Here is a 15,862-nt window from a genome sequence, read left to right on the forward strand (position 1 = left end):
AAGGTGGTCTAGAGTTTTTTATCCTCCGGTTACACATTTAACATGCTGGTAGAAATGAGGTCAAACGGATTTAAGTTCCCCTGCATTCAAGTTCCGGCCACTAGGAGCGCTGCCTCAATGAGCATATTCTTGTTTGCTAATGGCCTTATACAGCTCGTTGAGTGCCGTCTTAGTGCCAGCATCGGTTTGTGGTGGTAAATAGACAGCTACGAAAAATATAGATGAAAACTCTTGGTAAATAGTGTGGACTACAGCTTACTGATTTGTAAAGACAGAGCACAAAGCACTAGCAAGTAGACGTGCCAAAAAACCCTAATCATGAAAACCAGTCATTTTACATTTTAGTCATTTAGCAGACGGTCTTATCCAGAGCGACTTACAGGAACAATTAGGGTTAAGTGACTTGCTCAAGGGCACATGGACAGAATAATTTACCTAGTCTGCTCGGGGATTCGAACCAGCAACCTTTCAGTTACTGGCCCAACGCTCTTAACTGCTAGGCTCCCTGCCGCCCGTAGACCCAACCATAAATGTACTTTCTCTTAACAAAGATAAACCAACTAGTGAATGGGGTGTGTGTGTGTGTGTGTGTGTGTGTGTGTGTGTCTGCCTCTTCGTCAAGTTTCCTTACCCTCCGGGTACTCTGTCAGGCCGTCCGCTGCTGACACAACTGGCTCCATAGCCGGTGCAGTCTCCACACACGGTGCAAACCATGCACTGATCCAGCTTCCACTTGTGCATGCCTGGCTGGCACATCATGCTCTTCTCCTCCTTCTCCTCCAGCTCATCCTCCAGGTCCTCATCCATGGCCGTCGCCATGCTTTCCACACCAAATGCTACAGGGGGTAGGGAAGATGTTTACATGAATGGGTGATAAACGCAAAATACACAATATATACACGCAAAGAAAGAGGTGTTTGGTGTGCATACGGTATATTAAAGTTTGTTTGTGTTGTGTGGTAATTTGTGTGCTCGTGCATGCTCATGTGTGTGTTACCTTTCCCCGCCTGGTTCATGGCCCCTGTTTCTCGGCCACACTGGCCCTTGTTGTTTACCCCAAACGTCCAGACCTCTCCACTCTTAGTCAGGACACAGGTGTGGGCCTTCCCCATGGCTACCTGGGTTACAATGTGACCCTTCAGGTCTGACACCTGGCCTGAAGGGGGCACAAGAGAAAGGAGAAAACATTGATACTGTATAGTGACTGTTAAAGACCTAGCCTTATCCTGACTGAATCATGGTACATTTCACTAAACTGAGCTGAATTCTGTCAGAATTTCCAGGCTATAAAAGACCCTTATCAAACCAACATGGCTTTTCAAAAGCTTACTTTGATAGCCATGTTGTAATATTTCAGACGTGAACATTTGCACGAATGATCACTACCCAGATTAACCCTCTCTCTGTCCCACTCAAGTTCATCAGCATCACTAACACAAATTAACATTTGCACTAGCCAACACAACCCAAATGTACCCTTTCCCTAGTCTCTATCCCACTCACAGGTGCTGTCGCTGTAGATGGCGTCCTTGCCAAACATGTATAGCTCTCCATCCTTGGTGACGATGCTGCTGCTGCCGTTGTTGCAGGCTGTGTTCACCGCAGTCTTGGTCTCCAGCTTCATCATCTTCTTGGGCTTGTAGGGCTTCGGCTGGCGCCGGCTCTTGGCTGTAGAGTAGAAGCAAAACAGAGAATCATCTCTATGCAAGAGGCACACAAAGTTGGTTGGAGATTATTCTGAATACAGTGCCTTTTCCCTTCCCTCTCCCATGAATAATCATATATCATGACTTATTGGTGTGTGTGCTGTAATTTACGCGTGTTCTTGTCTGTGTAGGTTTGTGTTCACATCCATACTTACTGGACTCTCCATCTTCTCCCTTGCTCGCGGAGCCAGTGAAGAACACGCTGCCATCCTCTGCCACCAGCAGGGCGTGCGAGCCGTCGTGGCCCACCGAGAACTGGACGATCTTAGGTGACTTGGTGATGGGCAGTTCCACCCATTTACCTGCCGACGGACCACCCTGCTTGATGCCCAGGCTCTGGTACTTCCCTGTGTAGTAGATCTGAGGAAGGAGAGGAGGGGTGAGAGGGAGAGGCAAGGGGAGAGAGACAAAATATTTTAATAGGAACTGTCGCAAAAAAAAAAAAACATTTTTCTAATGACATATCAACTATTAGCCCAAAATGTACTAGCTAGTGTAAAAACTACAATTCTGGACATAGTCAGAGCCACTTCTGACTGAAAAGCACTGTTACCAAAATCCCTCATTTGTTTAAGAATAACATTCCCTACTCCGTCAACCCTTGCTCTGTTAACATGACACATGTATGCATTGCACCAAAGACCTAGACGCACAGGACTAGTATTACTAGAGGACATTGGTTATGTAATTTTACTCCAGAATGCCCGTTATTCCAGAGGACGATTCGGAAATGATATTTTTTTTCCCCAACGAATTTACAGTTATGACGGAAGCCTGGATGTTTTTTTTCTAGGCGTGAAGATACAGTATCTCAACATGTCCAGGTGACAGGGACACACTGATAACTCCAACTTGGTTCCCAAGTTTCTAAACCATACCAAACCACCTTTCTATAGTGTCGCAATATTATTAGAATTGAGGAAGTGTGATCATAATCATTAGGATATTTTAGCAATCCGCAGTACGTCCTAAATGCACCCCAGCCTTCAGTTGTGAGCTAAACAGTGCAATTGCACTTGAGATGCATTTTAAGGCTATGGATGACAAAGTTAAATTGTAATTTCCAAACATTTAGGTCAGTTGCATGCTGCTTTGCGATCAATTAACAGTAAGGGTTGCATTAAATAGGCTCAATATTTTTGACTGATACATTTGACAATACACATTTCATACGCACAAAACGCATAAACAAAAGCATTCACTATGAAATTGGTAGTCCAATCATAAATAGCTTATGCACAGCAATTAGTTCAATTTATCGAATCAGTTATTGTTTTCTTGAGCAAACCACAAGCAACACCTGTCAAACTCAGACATTTATCCCAAAATACAGGGATGTCGATTCGCACGGGACTAATATTATCAGAGGACCATGGAGTTCGACAAAAAACAGTGCATTATTCTGGCTGGAATTGTTACTCTCCTGCCATATAAAAATGACAGATGTGGTGTTTTGTGCTCGTGCACATAATTACATTACCCGACCTCCACCAGCAAAACGAATCCCTTTGAAATAGGGCACAATAGGGCCTGAGCTACAGCATATCATAAACACATCAATAAATTGGTTATAACAAACTCTAAACACTAACATATGACAGAAAATTGGATGCAGAGGACATGATTATAGATAATTCTGAATGAATCGTGAACAATGATGAGTGAGAAAGTTAGAGGGTCAAAAATCCTACCCCCAAGACATGCTTACCTCTCACCATTATCAATAACAGGAGCGGTTAGCATGTTTGGGGGTATGATCTTTGACCCTCTGTAACGTGTGTGTGTGTGTGTGTGGTGTGTTGAGTCACAGGTCAACTGCTCCTATTTTTACATTGGCTCCTCTGGCTGGCTGGAACAGAGAGGGTAATCTGCAGATAAAGCCAGCAGTGACGATTACGGCCTTCTCAGTGATACAGCAGGCTAGACTAGGGCCTGGCTAGCTAGCTCTGCTAAACTATCTCACAGGGCCTACAATACGACACCCATACACAGACACAGAGGCAAAGACATACACTTAGTCAAAACGAACTTGAGAACTGGACGATTTAGAGAAGGTAAACACACAAGCAGTTATAATTACAAACAAGCTCACAAACATATACCTTACCTATAATTTCCTATAAGTATTACTATGTAGGCCTAATGTTTGTTTTTTGCAGACCCCAGGAAGAGCAGCTTCCAGCTAAATGGGGATTGGGGATCCAAATAAACTACAAACATGGTTGTATTTCCATCTGTCACTTAGGCATCCAGATAGGTCCATACTACAGTATATTTTGTTGTTTGGGAATTATAGGATCTCCCAGTGCTGGTGGTTGGTCTGTGTTTTCCCTCCTGCAGGCCCTGCTTTGCTTAACTGGGAGGAATGGGTGGCACAGACAGCAGTAGGGCAACACAGCAGTAGACAGATTGCTCTGCTAGATGGATGGAATAACCAATGACTTCCAGTTATTTAAGCATAGAAGTGGCACAATCTTGTCTCGAAGCTCTAGACAATTCCTTCAACCTCATGGCTTGGTTTTTGCACTGACATGCATTGTCAACTGTAGGACCTTATATGGACAGGTGTGTGCCTTTCCAAATCATGTCCAATAAATTGAATTTACCACAGGTGGACTCCAATCAAGTTGTAGAAACATCTCAAGGATGATCAATGGAAACAAGATGCACCTGAGCTGAATTTTTAGTCTCATAGCAAAGGGTCTGAATACATATGCAAATAAAGTATCTGTTTTTTATTTTTAATACATTTGTAAAAATGTTTAAAAACCCGTTTTCACTTTGTCATTATGAGGTATTGTGTGTAGATTGATGAGGAAAATAGTTTATTTAATCCATTTTAGAATAAGGCTGTAATGTAACAAAATGTGGAAAAAGTGAAGGGGTCAGAAAACTTTTCGAAGGCACTGTAGGTCTGGAAAAATACATCAGTTATTGTCTCCTATTTTTTTACTCTGCCTATAAATCATTATCTCTGCGACACGGATTGAGTTGCTGTGTCTCTTCTCAAGGAGGCTTCGCCATACAGAGGAAAAATTGTGCACTTTGTGCGTTGCAGGAGCTGTATATACTAAGCTCTCTTCTCAACTGTTCACTCGCTGAGGACTATAGAGAAGTGGCTACTCTTAGCAAACAGATTAAGAACTTGCACAATCTACTGGGGAAAGCCAACCCTGCCTACCATCTCTACACCACAGGCTGGACGCCATGCTGAGAGTATCAACACCAACACCTTCCAGGGACCCCTCCCCGAAGAAGTCTCCCACTCCCGATACTGTCACCATTCCAGCTGCGCAACCATGGAAGCACGTCACCTGCCATAGGCCAAATATAGGGAAGCAACCTGTGGCAAGTGGGGCACTTCGGCGTTGGGAAACCCAACTCAAATCCAGTTGCCGAAAATATTAGCTCTCCTGGCTTCGAAGGTTCCAGGGCTATCGTCCCCTATTCTGCCTCGGATCACCGGACCTTGAGGGTGTCTGACGCACCGGCTCCTCCTTAAGCCACAATGGGTTTTGTGTTAGGTTCAAGGTGCAAAAACTGACAGACCTCCTGCAATCTCACCAGCCGTTATAAATCGGCAGCTCTATGCTGAGAAACCACTCGGTTCCCAGGGCAAATACATTGTGCTATCCTGGGGCTCGGGTACAGGACATTACAAGGCTGCTTCCTACAGTTTTTAACGCCAGAACACGGGAGCTGTCGCAGTCATAGTACATGTGGGATCTAATGACATTAGGATAGCTAGCTCGGAACAGCTGAAAACTGGATTTTTAAGAACTGATTGGAACTCTGAAAGACTCCAACAAGCATCCAATTGTTTAAGGCCCAATGCAATCACTGAATCGTGGCATGGAAAGATTCAGTAGGTTGTCTGTACAACACGACTGGCAACGAGTCTACTGTAACTCTGCTGGAGTTACTATTGTGGATAACTTTTGAAAACAGAAGGTGCTCTACAGAGAGGATGGGGTCCATCCAAATCATCTTGATGCCTGGACTCTATCCTCGCATTTCAAGGCTCCACTGAGAAATTGACTTATTAACACTCCAAATTCCACTCAAGTAACCCCAAACGTAAATTAAATCAGCATTGTCATCATACTGCAGGCCCGCAACAGGTAACCTGGTTAACCCACGACCTCGCTTGAGGCATAGGCCCAATGGTTCAGTTCTTGACCATATTGTACCTATATCAATTCAAATCAATCCCAAGGTATTTTCAAATAAGGGGTTAACTATTGATCATAGTAATGTTGTATTAGAGACTCCATCTGACCTAAAATCCCGCAGATGTGGTCTTCGATTTGTTCATGGAAATTCTGGCTTCTCAATCCAAAGTGGACATTCTAGTAATTTCTAAGACATGGTTGAATAATTCTGTGCTGGACTCTGATGTGTCTGTCTGGTTATAATGTTTACAGATCGGACAGAATTGGCAGAGGTGGGTGTGTTCTGATATTTACCAAGGGAAATGTAAGTGGTTCTGTATCTCTTGCTGCCTCTGTCCCAAAGGAATTTGTTCTTAATGTGGGCCTTGGTCATAACAAACAGCTGACACTAGTAGGAGTGTTTCACCCTCCCTCATATTCTCTTAACAATACATTTTAAGTGTGTCCGCATGTTGATTTTGTCCATCCACAACAGACGTGATCAGGACATGCAGGTCAAAACACATGAAACATTCATGGACATTTAGCTAGCTAGATTGCTGTCACCCTCATGGGTATATGCTTCTAAAATCTAATGAGGATATGGGAGAGGCGGGACAATGCAGCAGTGCCTGGCAATGCATCAGTTAATTGACGCGCAAGCAGTTTGGATGAAAGCAGTCATTTAAGTATGGAAAATATGAACTATTCATTTTGGTTGATTTTAATATTGATTGGAGGACACCAGTATCAGATACGTTGAAAGGTATTTGCTCTGAGCTAAACCTGTATCAACTAAGCCTACACGGCAGAATCATAACGGTCCAACTAAATCAACCTGGATTCATCTTATTTTGATGAATACTTCAAATACAGTACCAGTCAAAAGTTTGGACACAACTACTCATTCAAGGGCTTTTCTTATTTTTACTATTTTCTACATTCTATAATAATAGTAAAAACTGTTCGCTGCTCTGGCACCCCAATGGTGGAACAAGCTCCCTCACGACGCCAGGACAGCGGAGTCAATCACCACCTTCCGGAGACACCTGAAACCCCACCTCTTTAAGGAATACCTAGGATAGGATAAAGTAATCCTTCTAACCCCCCCGTAAAAGATTTAGATGCACTATTGTAAAGTGGTTGTTCCACTGGATATCATAAGGTGAATCCACCAATTTGTAAGTCGCTCTGGATAAGAGCGTCTGCTAAATGACTTAAATGTAAATGTAATAGTGAAAACGTCAAAACTATGAAACAACACATGGAATCATGTAGTAAGCTGTAGTAAATCATGTGTTAAGCAAATCAAAATATATTTTAGAATCCTCAAAGTAGCCACCCTTTGCCTTCATGACAGCTTTGCACACTCTTGGCATTCTCTCAACCAGTTTCCCCGGAAATGCTTTTCCAACAGTTTTGAAGGAGTTCCCACATATGCTGAGCACTTGTTGGCTGCTTTTCCTTCACTCTGCGGTCTGACTCATCCCAAACCATCTCAATTTGGTTGAGATCGGGGGATTGTGGAGGCAAGGTCATCTGGTGCAGCACTCCATCACTCTCATTCTTGGTAAAATAGCCCTTACACAGCCTGGAGGTCTGTTGGGTCATTGTCCTGTTGAAAAACAAAATGACAGTTCCACTAAGCCCAAACCAGATGGGATGGCGTATCGCTGCAGAATTCTGTGGTAGCCATGCTGGTTAAGTGTGCCTTGAATTATAAATACATCAGACAGCGTCACCAGCAAAGCACCCCCACACCATAACACACCTCCTCCATGCTTTAAGGTGGGAAATACACATGCGGAGATCATCTGTTCACCCACCCCGCGTCTCACAAAGACATGGCGGTTGGAACCAAAAATCTCCAATTTGGACTCCAGACCAAAGGACACCGGTCTAATGTCAATTGCTCATGTTTCTTGGCCAAAGCAAGTCTTCTTATTGGTGTCCTTTAGTAGTGGTTTCTTTGCAGCAATTCAACCATGAAGGCCTGATTCACACAATCTCCTCTGAACAGTTGATGTTGAGATGTGTCTGTTACTTGAACTCTGTGAAGCATTTATTTGGGCTGCCATTTCTGAGGCTGTAAAAGTAATGATGGACTGTAGTTTCTCTTTGCTTATTTGAACTGTTCTTGCCATAATATGGACTTGGTCTTTTAGCAAATAGGGCTATCTTCTGTATACCACCCCTTCCTTGTCACAACACAACTGATTGGCTCAAAAGCATTAAGGAAAGAACTTCCACAAATTAACAAGGCACACCTGTTAATTGAAATGTATTAAAGGTGACTACCTCATGAAGCTGGTTGCGAGAAAGCCAAGAGTGTGCAAAGCTGTCTTCAAGGCAAAGGCCGGCTTCTTTGAAGAATCTCAAATATAAAATATATTTTGATTTGTTTAACACCTTTTGCTTACTACATGATTCCATATGTTATTTCATAGCTGTGATGTCTTCATTATTATTCTACAATGTAGAAAATAGTATAAATAAAGAAAAACCCTTGAATGAGTAGGTGTTCTAAAATATTTGACCGGTAGTGAATTGCTAATATAAATAAAAAAGTAATTGTGTTGGAGGGGATGAGTGGAGCTGAAGGGTGGGACTAAAAACAACAAATCAAATTGTATTTGTCACATGCACCGAATAGGTCCATGTGACAGGTGTAGACCTTACAGTGAAATACTTACAATCCCATAATCAACAATGCAATTAAGAAAAAATAAGTGTTAATAAAGTATTTACTAAATAAACTGAAGTAAACGATAAATATATAAAAAGAAACAAAATAAAATAGAAAAACAAAAAATGATGGAGCAACAAAATAACTAACGAGGCTACATACAGGGGCTACCGGTACAGAGTCAATGTGCGGGGGCAGAGGTTAGTCAAGCCCTTCAGCTAGATTATGTCCGTCTAAGTCCCCTGAATGCTTCTGTCGATCCTATAGCTATTGTACACAGTAACGTCTGTCTATTAACCAGAGTTATACTGTTAGCACTGAGGCGGTGTGCCCAAGTAGGAAGTGTGCTGTGTGCAGCTCACCCTGCACCATCAGCTCAAACATAAATCTCTCTGTATTGTCTACTTCTGATAAGCCGCTCAGTAAAGAAATCAAAACAATCAGGCATCACAGAAAAGTGCTAAATATCACCCACCTTAACATATGGAGCCTAAGAAACAAGGTTTGTGAAATCAATAACTTGCTAGTAACAGATGACATTGATATACTGACTATCTCTGAAACGCACTTAGATACCAATACACGGTTTTACATCTACAGAAATGCCAATGGGGTTGGTGTTGCGGTCTATATTCAGAGCCACATTCCAGTAAAGTTAAGAGAGGATCTCATGTCAAGTACTGTTGAAGTAATATGGATACAGGTTAATTTGCCTCACCTAAAGCCCATTCTTGTGGGAAGCTGCTATAGACCACCAAGTGCTAACAGTCAGTATCTGCATAATATGTGTGAAATGATTGATACTCTATGTGATATCAACAGAGAAGTATATATTTCTGGGTGACCTACAGTTGAAGTTGTCAGAAGTTTACGTACATTTAGGTTGGAGTCATTAAAACTTGTTTTTCAACCACTCCACAAATTTCATGTTAACAAACTATAGTTTTGGCAAGTCGGTTAGGACATCTACTTTGTGCATGACACAAGTAATTTTTCCAACAATTGTTTACAGACAGATTATTTCACTTATAACTCACTGTATGACAATTCCAGTGGGTCAGAAGTTCACATACACTTAGTTGACTGTGCCTTTAAACAGCATGGAGAATTCCAGAAAATGATGGCATGGCTTTAGAAGCTTCTGATAGGCTAATTGACATCATCTGAGTCAATTGGAGGTGTACCTGTGGATGTATTTCAAGGCCTACCCTCAGTGCCTCTTTGCTTGACATCATGGGAAAATAAAAAGAAATCAGCTAAGACCTCAGAAAACAAAGTGTAGACCTCCACAAGTCTGGTTCATCCTTGGGAGCAATTTCCAAACGCCTGAAGGTACCACATTCATCTGTACAAACAATAGTAAGCAAGTATAAACACCATGGGACCACCGCTTACAAAGTAGACTCGTTCTGTCTCCCAGAGATGAACGTACTTTACGTGCAAATCAATCCCAGTAGAACAGCAAAGGACCTTGAAGATACTGGAGGATACAGGTGCAAAAGTATCTATATCCACAGGAAAACGAGTCCTATATCGACATAACCTGAAAGGCCGCTCAGCAAGGAAGAAGCCACTGCTCCAAAACCGCCATAAAAAAGTAAGACTACGGTTTGCACCTGCACATGGGGACAAAGATCATACTTTTTGGAGAAATGTCATCTGGTCTGATGAAACAAAAATAGAACTGTTTGGCCATAATGACCATCGTCATGTTTGGAGGAAAAAGGGGGAGGCTTACAAGCCAAAGAACACCATCCCAACCGTGAAGCACTGGGGTGGCAGCATCATGTTGTAGGGTTGCTTTGCTGCAGGAGGGACTGGTGCACTTCACAAAATAGATGGCATCATAAAGGTGGGAAAATGATGTGGATATATTGAAGCAACATCTCAAGACATCAGTCAGGACAATGTCAAGGTATTGGAGTGGCCATCACAAAGCCCTGACCTCAACCTTATAGACAATTTGTGGGCAGAACTGAAAAAGGGTGTGCGAGCAAGCAGGCCTACAAACCTGACTCAGTTACACCAGCTCTGTCAGGAGGAATGGGCCATAATTCACCCAACTTATTGTGGGAAGCTTGTGGAAGGCTACCCGAAACGTTTGACCAAAGTTAAACAATTTAAAAGTAACACTACCAAATACTAATTGAGTGTATGTAAACTTCTGACCCACTGGGAATGTGATGAAAGAAATAAAAGCTGAAATAAACCATTCTCTACTATTATTCTGACATTTCACATTCTTAAAATAAAGTGGTGATCTTAACTGACCTAAGACAGATCATTTTTACTAGGATTAAATGTCAGGAATTGTGAAAAACTGAGTTTAATTGCATTTGGCTAAGGTGTATGTAAACATCCGACTTCAACTGTAAATATTGACTGCCTTTCCTCAAGCTGCCCACTCAGAAAAAGCTTCAATACTGTAACCAGTGCCTGAAAACTGGTTCAGGTTATCAGTCAACCTACCAGGGTAGTTAAAAATAGTACAGGAATGAAATCATCAATATGTATTGATCACATTTTACTAATGCTGCAGAAATTAGCTTGAAAGCAGTATCCAAATCCATCAAATGTAGTGATCACAATATAGTAGCCATATCTAGGAAAACCAAAGTTCCAAAGGCTGGACCTAATTGAGTGTGTAAGAGGTCCGGCAAGAGGTTTTGTAGGGATTCCTATGTTGATGATGTAAATAACATTTGCTGGTGTGTAATGAGGAGCAACCAAATGATGCGCTTGAAAAATTTATGAAATTGGTTACACCCACTAACAAAATGACTAAAAACTTAAATCCCCTTGGATTGATGAGGAATTCAAAAATGGTATGGTTGAGAGGGATGAGGCAAAATTAATGGCAAATAATTCTGGCTGCATGACCGATTGGCAAACCGACTGCAAATTGAGAAATCATGTGAATGAACAACACAAAAAGAAAAATAAACTACACTATGAAACAAACATAAATGATAAAGAATGATAGTAAAAAGCTTTGGAGAAAATGAAATGAACTTTTGGGAAAAAAGGGCCAACTCAGCTCGATCATTCATTGAAACAGATGGCTCATTCATCAAAAAACCTGAGGTTGGCAACTAGTTTAAAGGTTTTTTAATTGGCAAGATTAGTCAACTTAAGCATGACATGCAAGCAACAAATGTCGAACTGGTGACTTCCGGTCGAGCGATGTAAGAAGACGTTTGAATTTTTACATGCCGCTGTTAGTTTTTATGGGGATGTATTAGTTAGGTTATATTGTTCTTATCAATTTACATGGTACCATGAACAAGACCAACCCGAAGAGAAATGCTACGACTAACACATCGTCGAAGGCCAAACCAACTACGCAAACACTGAAAATGGCTGCTGCGACCAGCCCTCCTGCAGAGTCGCAAGCCTTGTCTAGGACCACGCTTGTAGCTGAGGTAGCTAAACAAATGAGTAACCAGCACTTCACTGGCACCTAACCAAGCTTCCATTGATGACTTTCAAGTAACGGTCGACACGTTTGGGCGACGCCTCACTACACTAGAAGGTTTCTCCACTGACAACAGAGAACGGAGTACCGAGATAGATGCAGCTGTCTCTCACATGAAACGGCCAACACAGCTCTACTTTCCAAGTAGATATACACATACACATATACACACAAAAAAATATATACACATATATGTACACATATATACATACACATTTATATATACACACATACACTTATATACACATACATAGTTATTTACACATATACATACACATACTTATTTACACAAGAGGTCGACCGATTTTATTCGGAATTGCCGATTAATTAGGGCCGATTTCACGTTTTCATAACAATCGGAAATCGGTATTTTTGGACGCCGATTTGGCCGATTTTTGAATTTCTTGAAATTGTATTTTTTTAGACCTTTATTTAACTAGGCAAGTCAGTTAAGAACACATTCTTATTTTCAATGACGGCCTAGGTACGGTGGGTTAACTGCCTTGTTCTGGGGCAGAACGACAGATTTTTACCTTGTCAGCTCGGGGATTCAATCTTGCAACCTTATGGTTAACTAGTCCAACGCTCTAACCACCTGCTTTACATTGCACTCCACGAGGAGCCTGCCTGTTACGCGAATGCAGTAAGAAGCCAAGGTAAGTTGCTAGCTAGCATTAAATGTATCTTATAAAAAACAATCAACCAATCATAACCACTAGTAAACTACACATGGTTGATGATATTACTAGTTTATCTAGCCTGTCCTGCGTTGCATATAATCGATGCGGTGCACATTCGCGAAAAGGACCGTCATTGCTCCAATGTGTACCTAACCATAACACAAGTATATATTTTTAAACTTGCATATTTAGTTAATATTGCCTGCTAACATGAATTTCTTTTAACTAGGGAAAATGTGTCACCTCTTGCAACAGTGTCAGGGTATATGCAGCGCAGTTTGGGCCGCCTAGATCATTGCGAACGGTGTGAAGACTATTTCTTCCTAACAAAGTCAGCAACCTTCGCCAAACAGGGGATGATTTAACAAAAGCACATTTGCAAAAAAAGCACAATCGTTGCACGACCATCCTAACCATAAACATCAATGCCATTCTTAAAATCAATAAACAGAAGTATATATTTTTAACCCTGTATATTTAGCTAAAAGAAATCCAGGTTAGCAGGCAATATTAACCAGGTGAAATTGTGTCACTTCTCTTGCGTTCATTGCACGCAGAGTCAGGGTATATGCAACAGTTTGGGCCGCCTGGCTCGTTGCAAACTAATTTGCCAGAATTTTACGTAATTATGACATAACATTGAAGGTTGTGCAATGTAACAGGAATATTTAGACTAAGGGATGCCACCCGTTAGATAAAATACGGAACGGTTCCGCATTTCACTGAAAGAATAAACGATTTGTTTTCGATGATAGTTTCCGGATTCGACCATATTAATGACCTAAGGCTCGTATTTCTGTGTGTTTATTATATTATAATTAAGTCTATGATTTGATATTTGATAGAGCAGTCTGACTGAGCGGTGGTAGCACCAGCAGGCTCTTAAGCATTCATTCAAACAGCACTTTTGTGCGTTTTGTCAGCAGCTCTTCTGTTTATGACTTCAAGCCTATCAACTCCCGAGATTAGGCTGGTGTAACCGATGTGAAATGGCTAGCTAGTTAGCGGGGTGCGCGCTAATAGCGTTTCAAACGTCACTCGCTCTGAGACTTGGTGTAGTTGTTCCCCTTGCTCTGCATGAGTAACGCTGATTCGAGGCTGGCTGTTGCCAATGTGTTCCTGGTTCGAGCCCAGGTAGGAGCGAGGAGAGGGACGGAAGCTATACTGTTACACTGGCAATTCTAAAGTGCCTATAAGAACATCCAATAGTTAAAGGTATATGAAATACAAATCGTATGGAGAGAAATAGTCCTATAATTCATATAATAACTACAACCTAGAACTTCTTACCTGGGAATATTGAAGACTCATGTTAAAAGGAACCACCAGCTTTCATATGTTCTCATGTTCTGAGCAAGGAACTTAAATGTTAGCTTTCTTACATGGTACATATTGCACTTTAACTTTCTTCTGCAACACTTTATTTTTGCATTATTTAAACCGAATTGAACATGTTTCATTATTTATTTGAGGCTAAATTGATTTTATTGATGTATTATATAATTGTCATTATTACAAATAAAAAAATCATTTTTGGTATTTATTTATAAATCGGCCGATTAATCGGTATCGACCTTGTGGTCATCCAATAATCGGTATCGACCTTGTGGTCATCCAATAATCGGTAGTGGCGCTGAAAAATCATAATCGGTCGACCTCTAATTTACACATAAACTTATATACACATACGTGCGTATATGTATAGATACATATATAGATACATATATAGATACATATATATATGTATAGACACATATATATATGTATAGACACATATATATATATATGTATAGACACATATACTGCTCAAAAAAATAAAGGGAACACTTAAACAACACATCCTAGATCTGAATGAAAGAAATAATCTTATTAAATACTTTTTTCTTTACATAGTTTAATGTGCTGACAACAAAATCACACAAAAATAATCAATGGAAATCCAATTTGTCAACCCATGGAGGTCTGGATTTTGAGTCACACTCAAAATTAAAGTGGAAAACCACACTACAGGCTGATCCAACTTTGATGTAATGTCCTTAAAACAAGTCAAAATGAGGCTCAGTAGTGTGTGTGGCCTCCACGTGCCTGTATGACCTCCCTACAACACCTGGGCATGCTCCTGATGAGATGGCGGATGGTCTCCTGAGGGATCTCCTCCCAGAGCTGGACTAAAGCATCCGCCAACTCCTGGACAGTCTGTGGTGCAACGTGGCGTTGGTGGATGGAGCGAGACATGATGTCCCAGATGTGCTCAATTGGATTCAGGTCTGGGGAACGGGCGGGCCAGTCCATAGCATCAATGCCTTCCTCTTGCAGGAACTGCTGACACTCTCCAGCCACATGAGGTCTAGCATTGTCTTGCATTAGGAGGAACCCAGGGCCAACCACACCAGCATATGGTCTCACAAGGGGTCTGAGGATCTCATCTCGGTACCTAATGGCAGTCAGGCTACCTCTGGCGAGCACATGGAGGGCTGTACGGCCCCCCAAAGAAATGCCACCCCACACCATGACTGACCCACCGCCAAACCGGTCATGCTGGAGGATGTTGCAAGCAGCAGAACGTTCTCCAAGGCATCTCCAGACTCTGTCACGTGCTCAGTGTGAACCTGCTTTCATCTGTGAAGAGCACAGGGCGCCAGTGGCGAATTTGCCAATCTTGGTGTTCTCTGGCAAATGCAAAACGTCCTGCACGGTGTTGGGCTGTAAGCACAACCCCCACCTGTGGACGTCGGGCCGTCATACCACCCTCATGGAGTCTGTTTCTGACCGTTTGAGTAGACACATGCACATTTGTGGCCTGCTGGAGGTCATTTTGCAGGGCTCTGGCAGTGCTTCTCCTGCTCCTCCTTGCACAAAGGCGGAGGTAGCGGTCCTGCTGCTGGGTTGTTGCCCTCCTACGGCCTCCTCCACATCTCCTGATGTACTGGCCTGTCTCCTGGTAGCGCCTCCATGCTCTGGACACTACGCTGACAGACACAGCAAACCTTCTTGCCACAGCTCGCATTGATGTGCCATCCTGGATGAGCTGCACTACCTGAGCCACTTGTGTGGGTTGTAGACTCCGTCTCATGCTATCACTAGAGTGAAAGCACCGCCAGCATTCAAAAGTGACTTAAACATCAGCCAGGAAGCATAGGAACTGAGAAGTGGTCTGTGGTCCC

The 15,862-nt window shown here is 42.1% G+C and overlaps 1 protein-coding gene across 1 annotated transcript in view; it reads right to left on the minus strand.

Annotated features, from left to right (window-relative positions):
- Window positions 1-15,862, minus strand: part of LOC100380858 (E3 ubiquitin-protein ligase MYCBP2) — a 356,005-nt gene that overhangs the window by 226,913 nt on the left and 113,230 nt on the right. The window contains 4 exon segments of the mRNA XM_045707688.1: window positions 632-836; window positions 998-1,156; window positions 1,504-1,668; window positions 1,862-2,066. Of these exon segments, the coding sequence (XP_045563644.1) occupies window positions 632-836; window positions 998-1,156; window positions 1,504-1,668; window positions 1,862-2,066 (734 nt within the window).

Source organism: Salmo salar, chromosome ssa25 (assembly GCF_905237065.1).
Source record: "Salmo salar chromosome ssa25, Ssal_v3.1, whole genome shotgun sequence".
Lineage (NCBI taxonomy): Eukaryota > Metazoa > Chordata > Actinopteri > Salmoniformes > Salmonidae > Salmo > Salmo salar.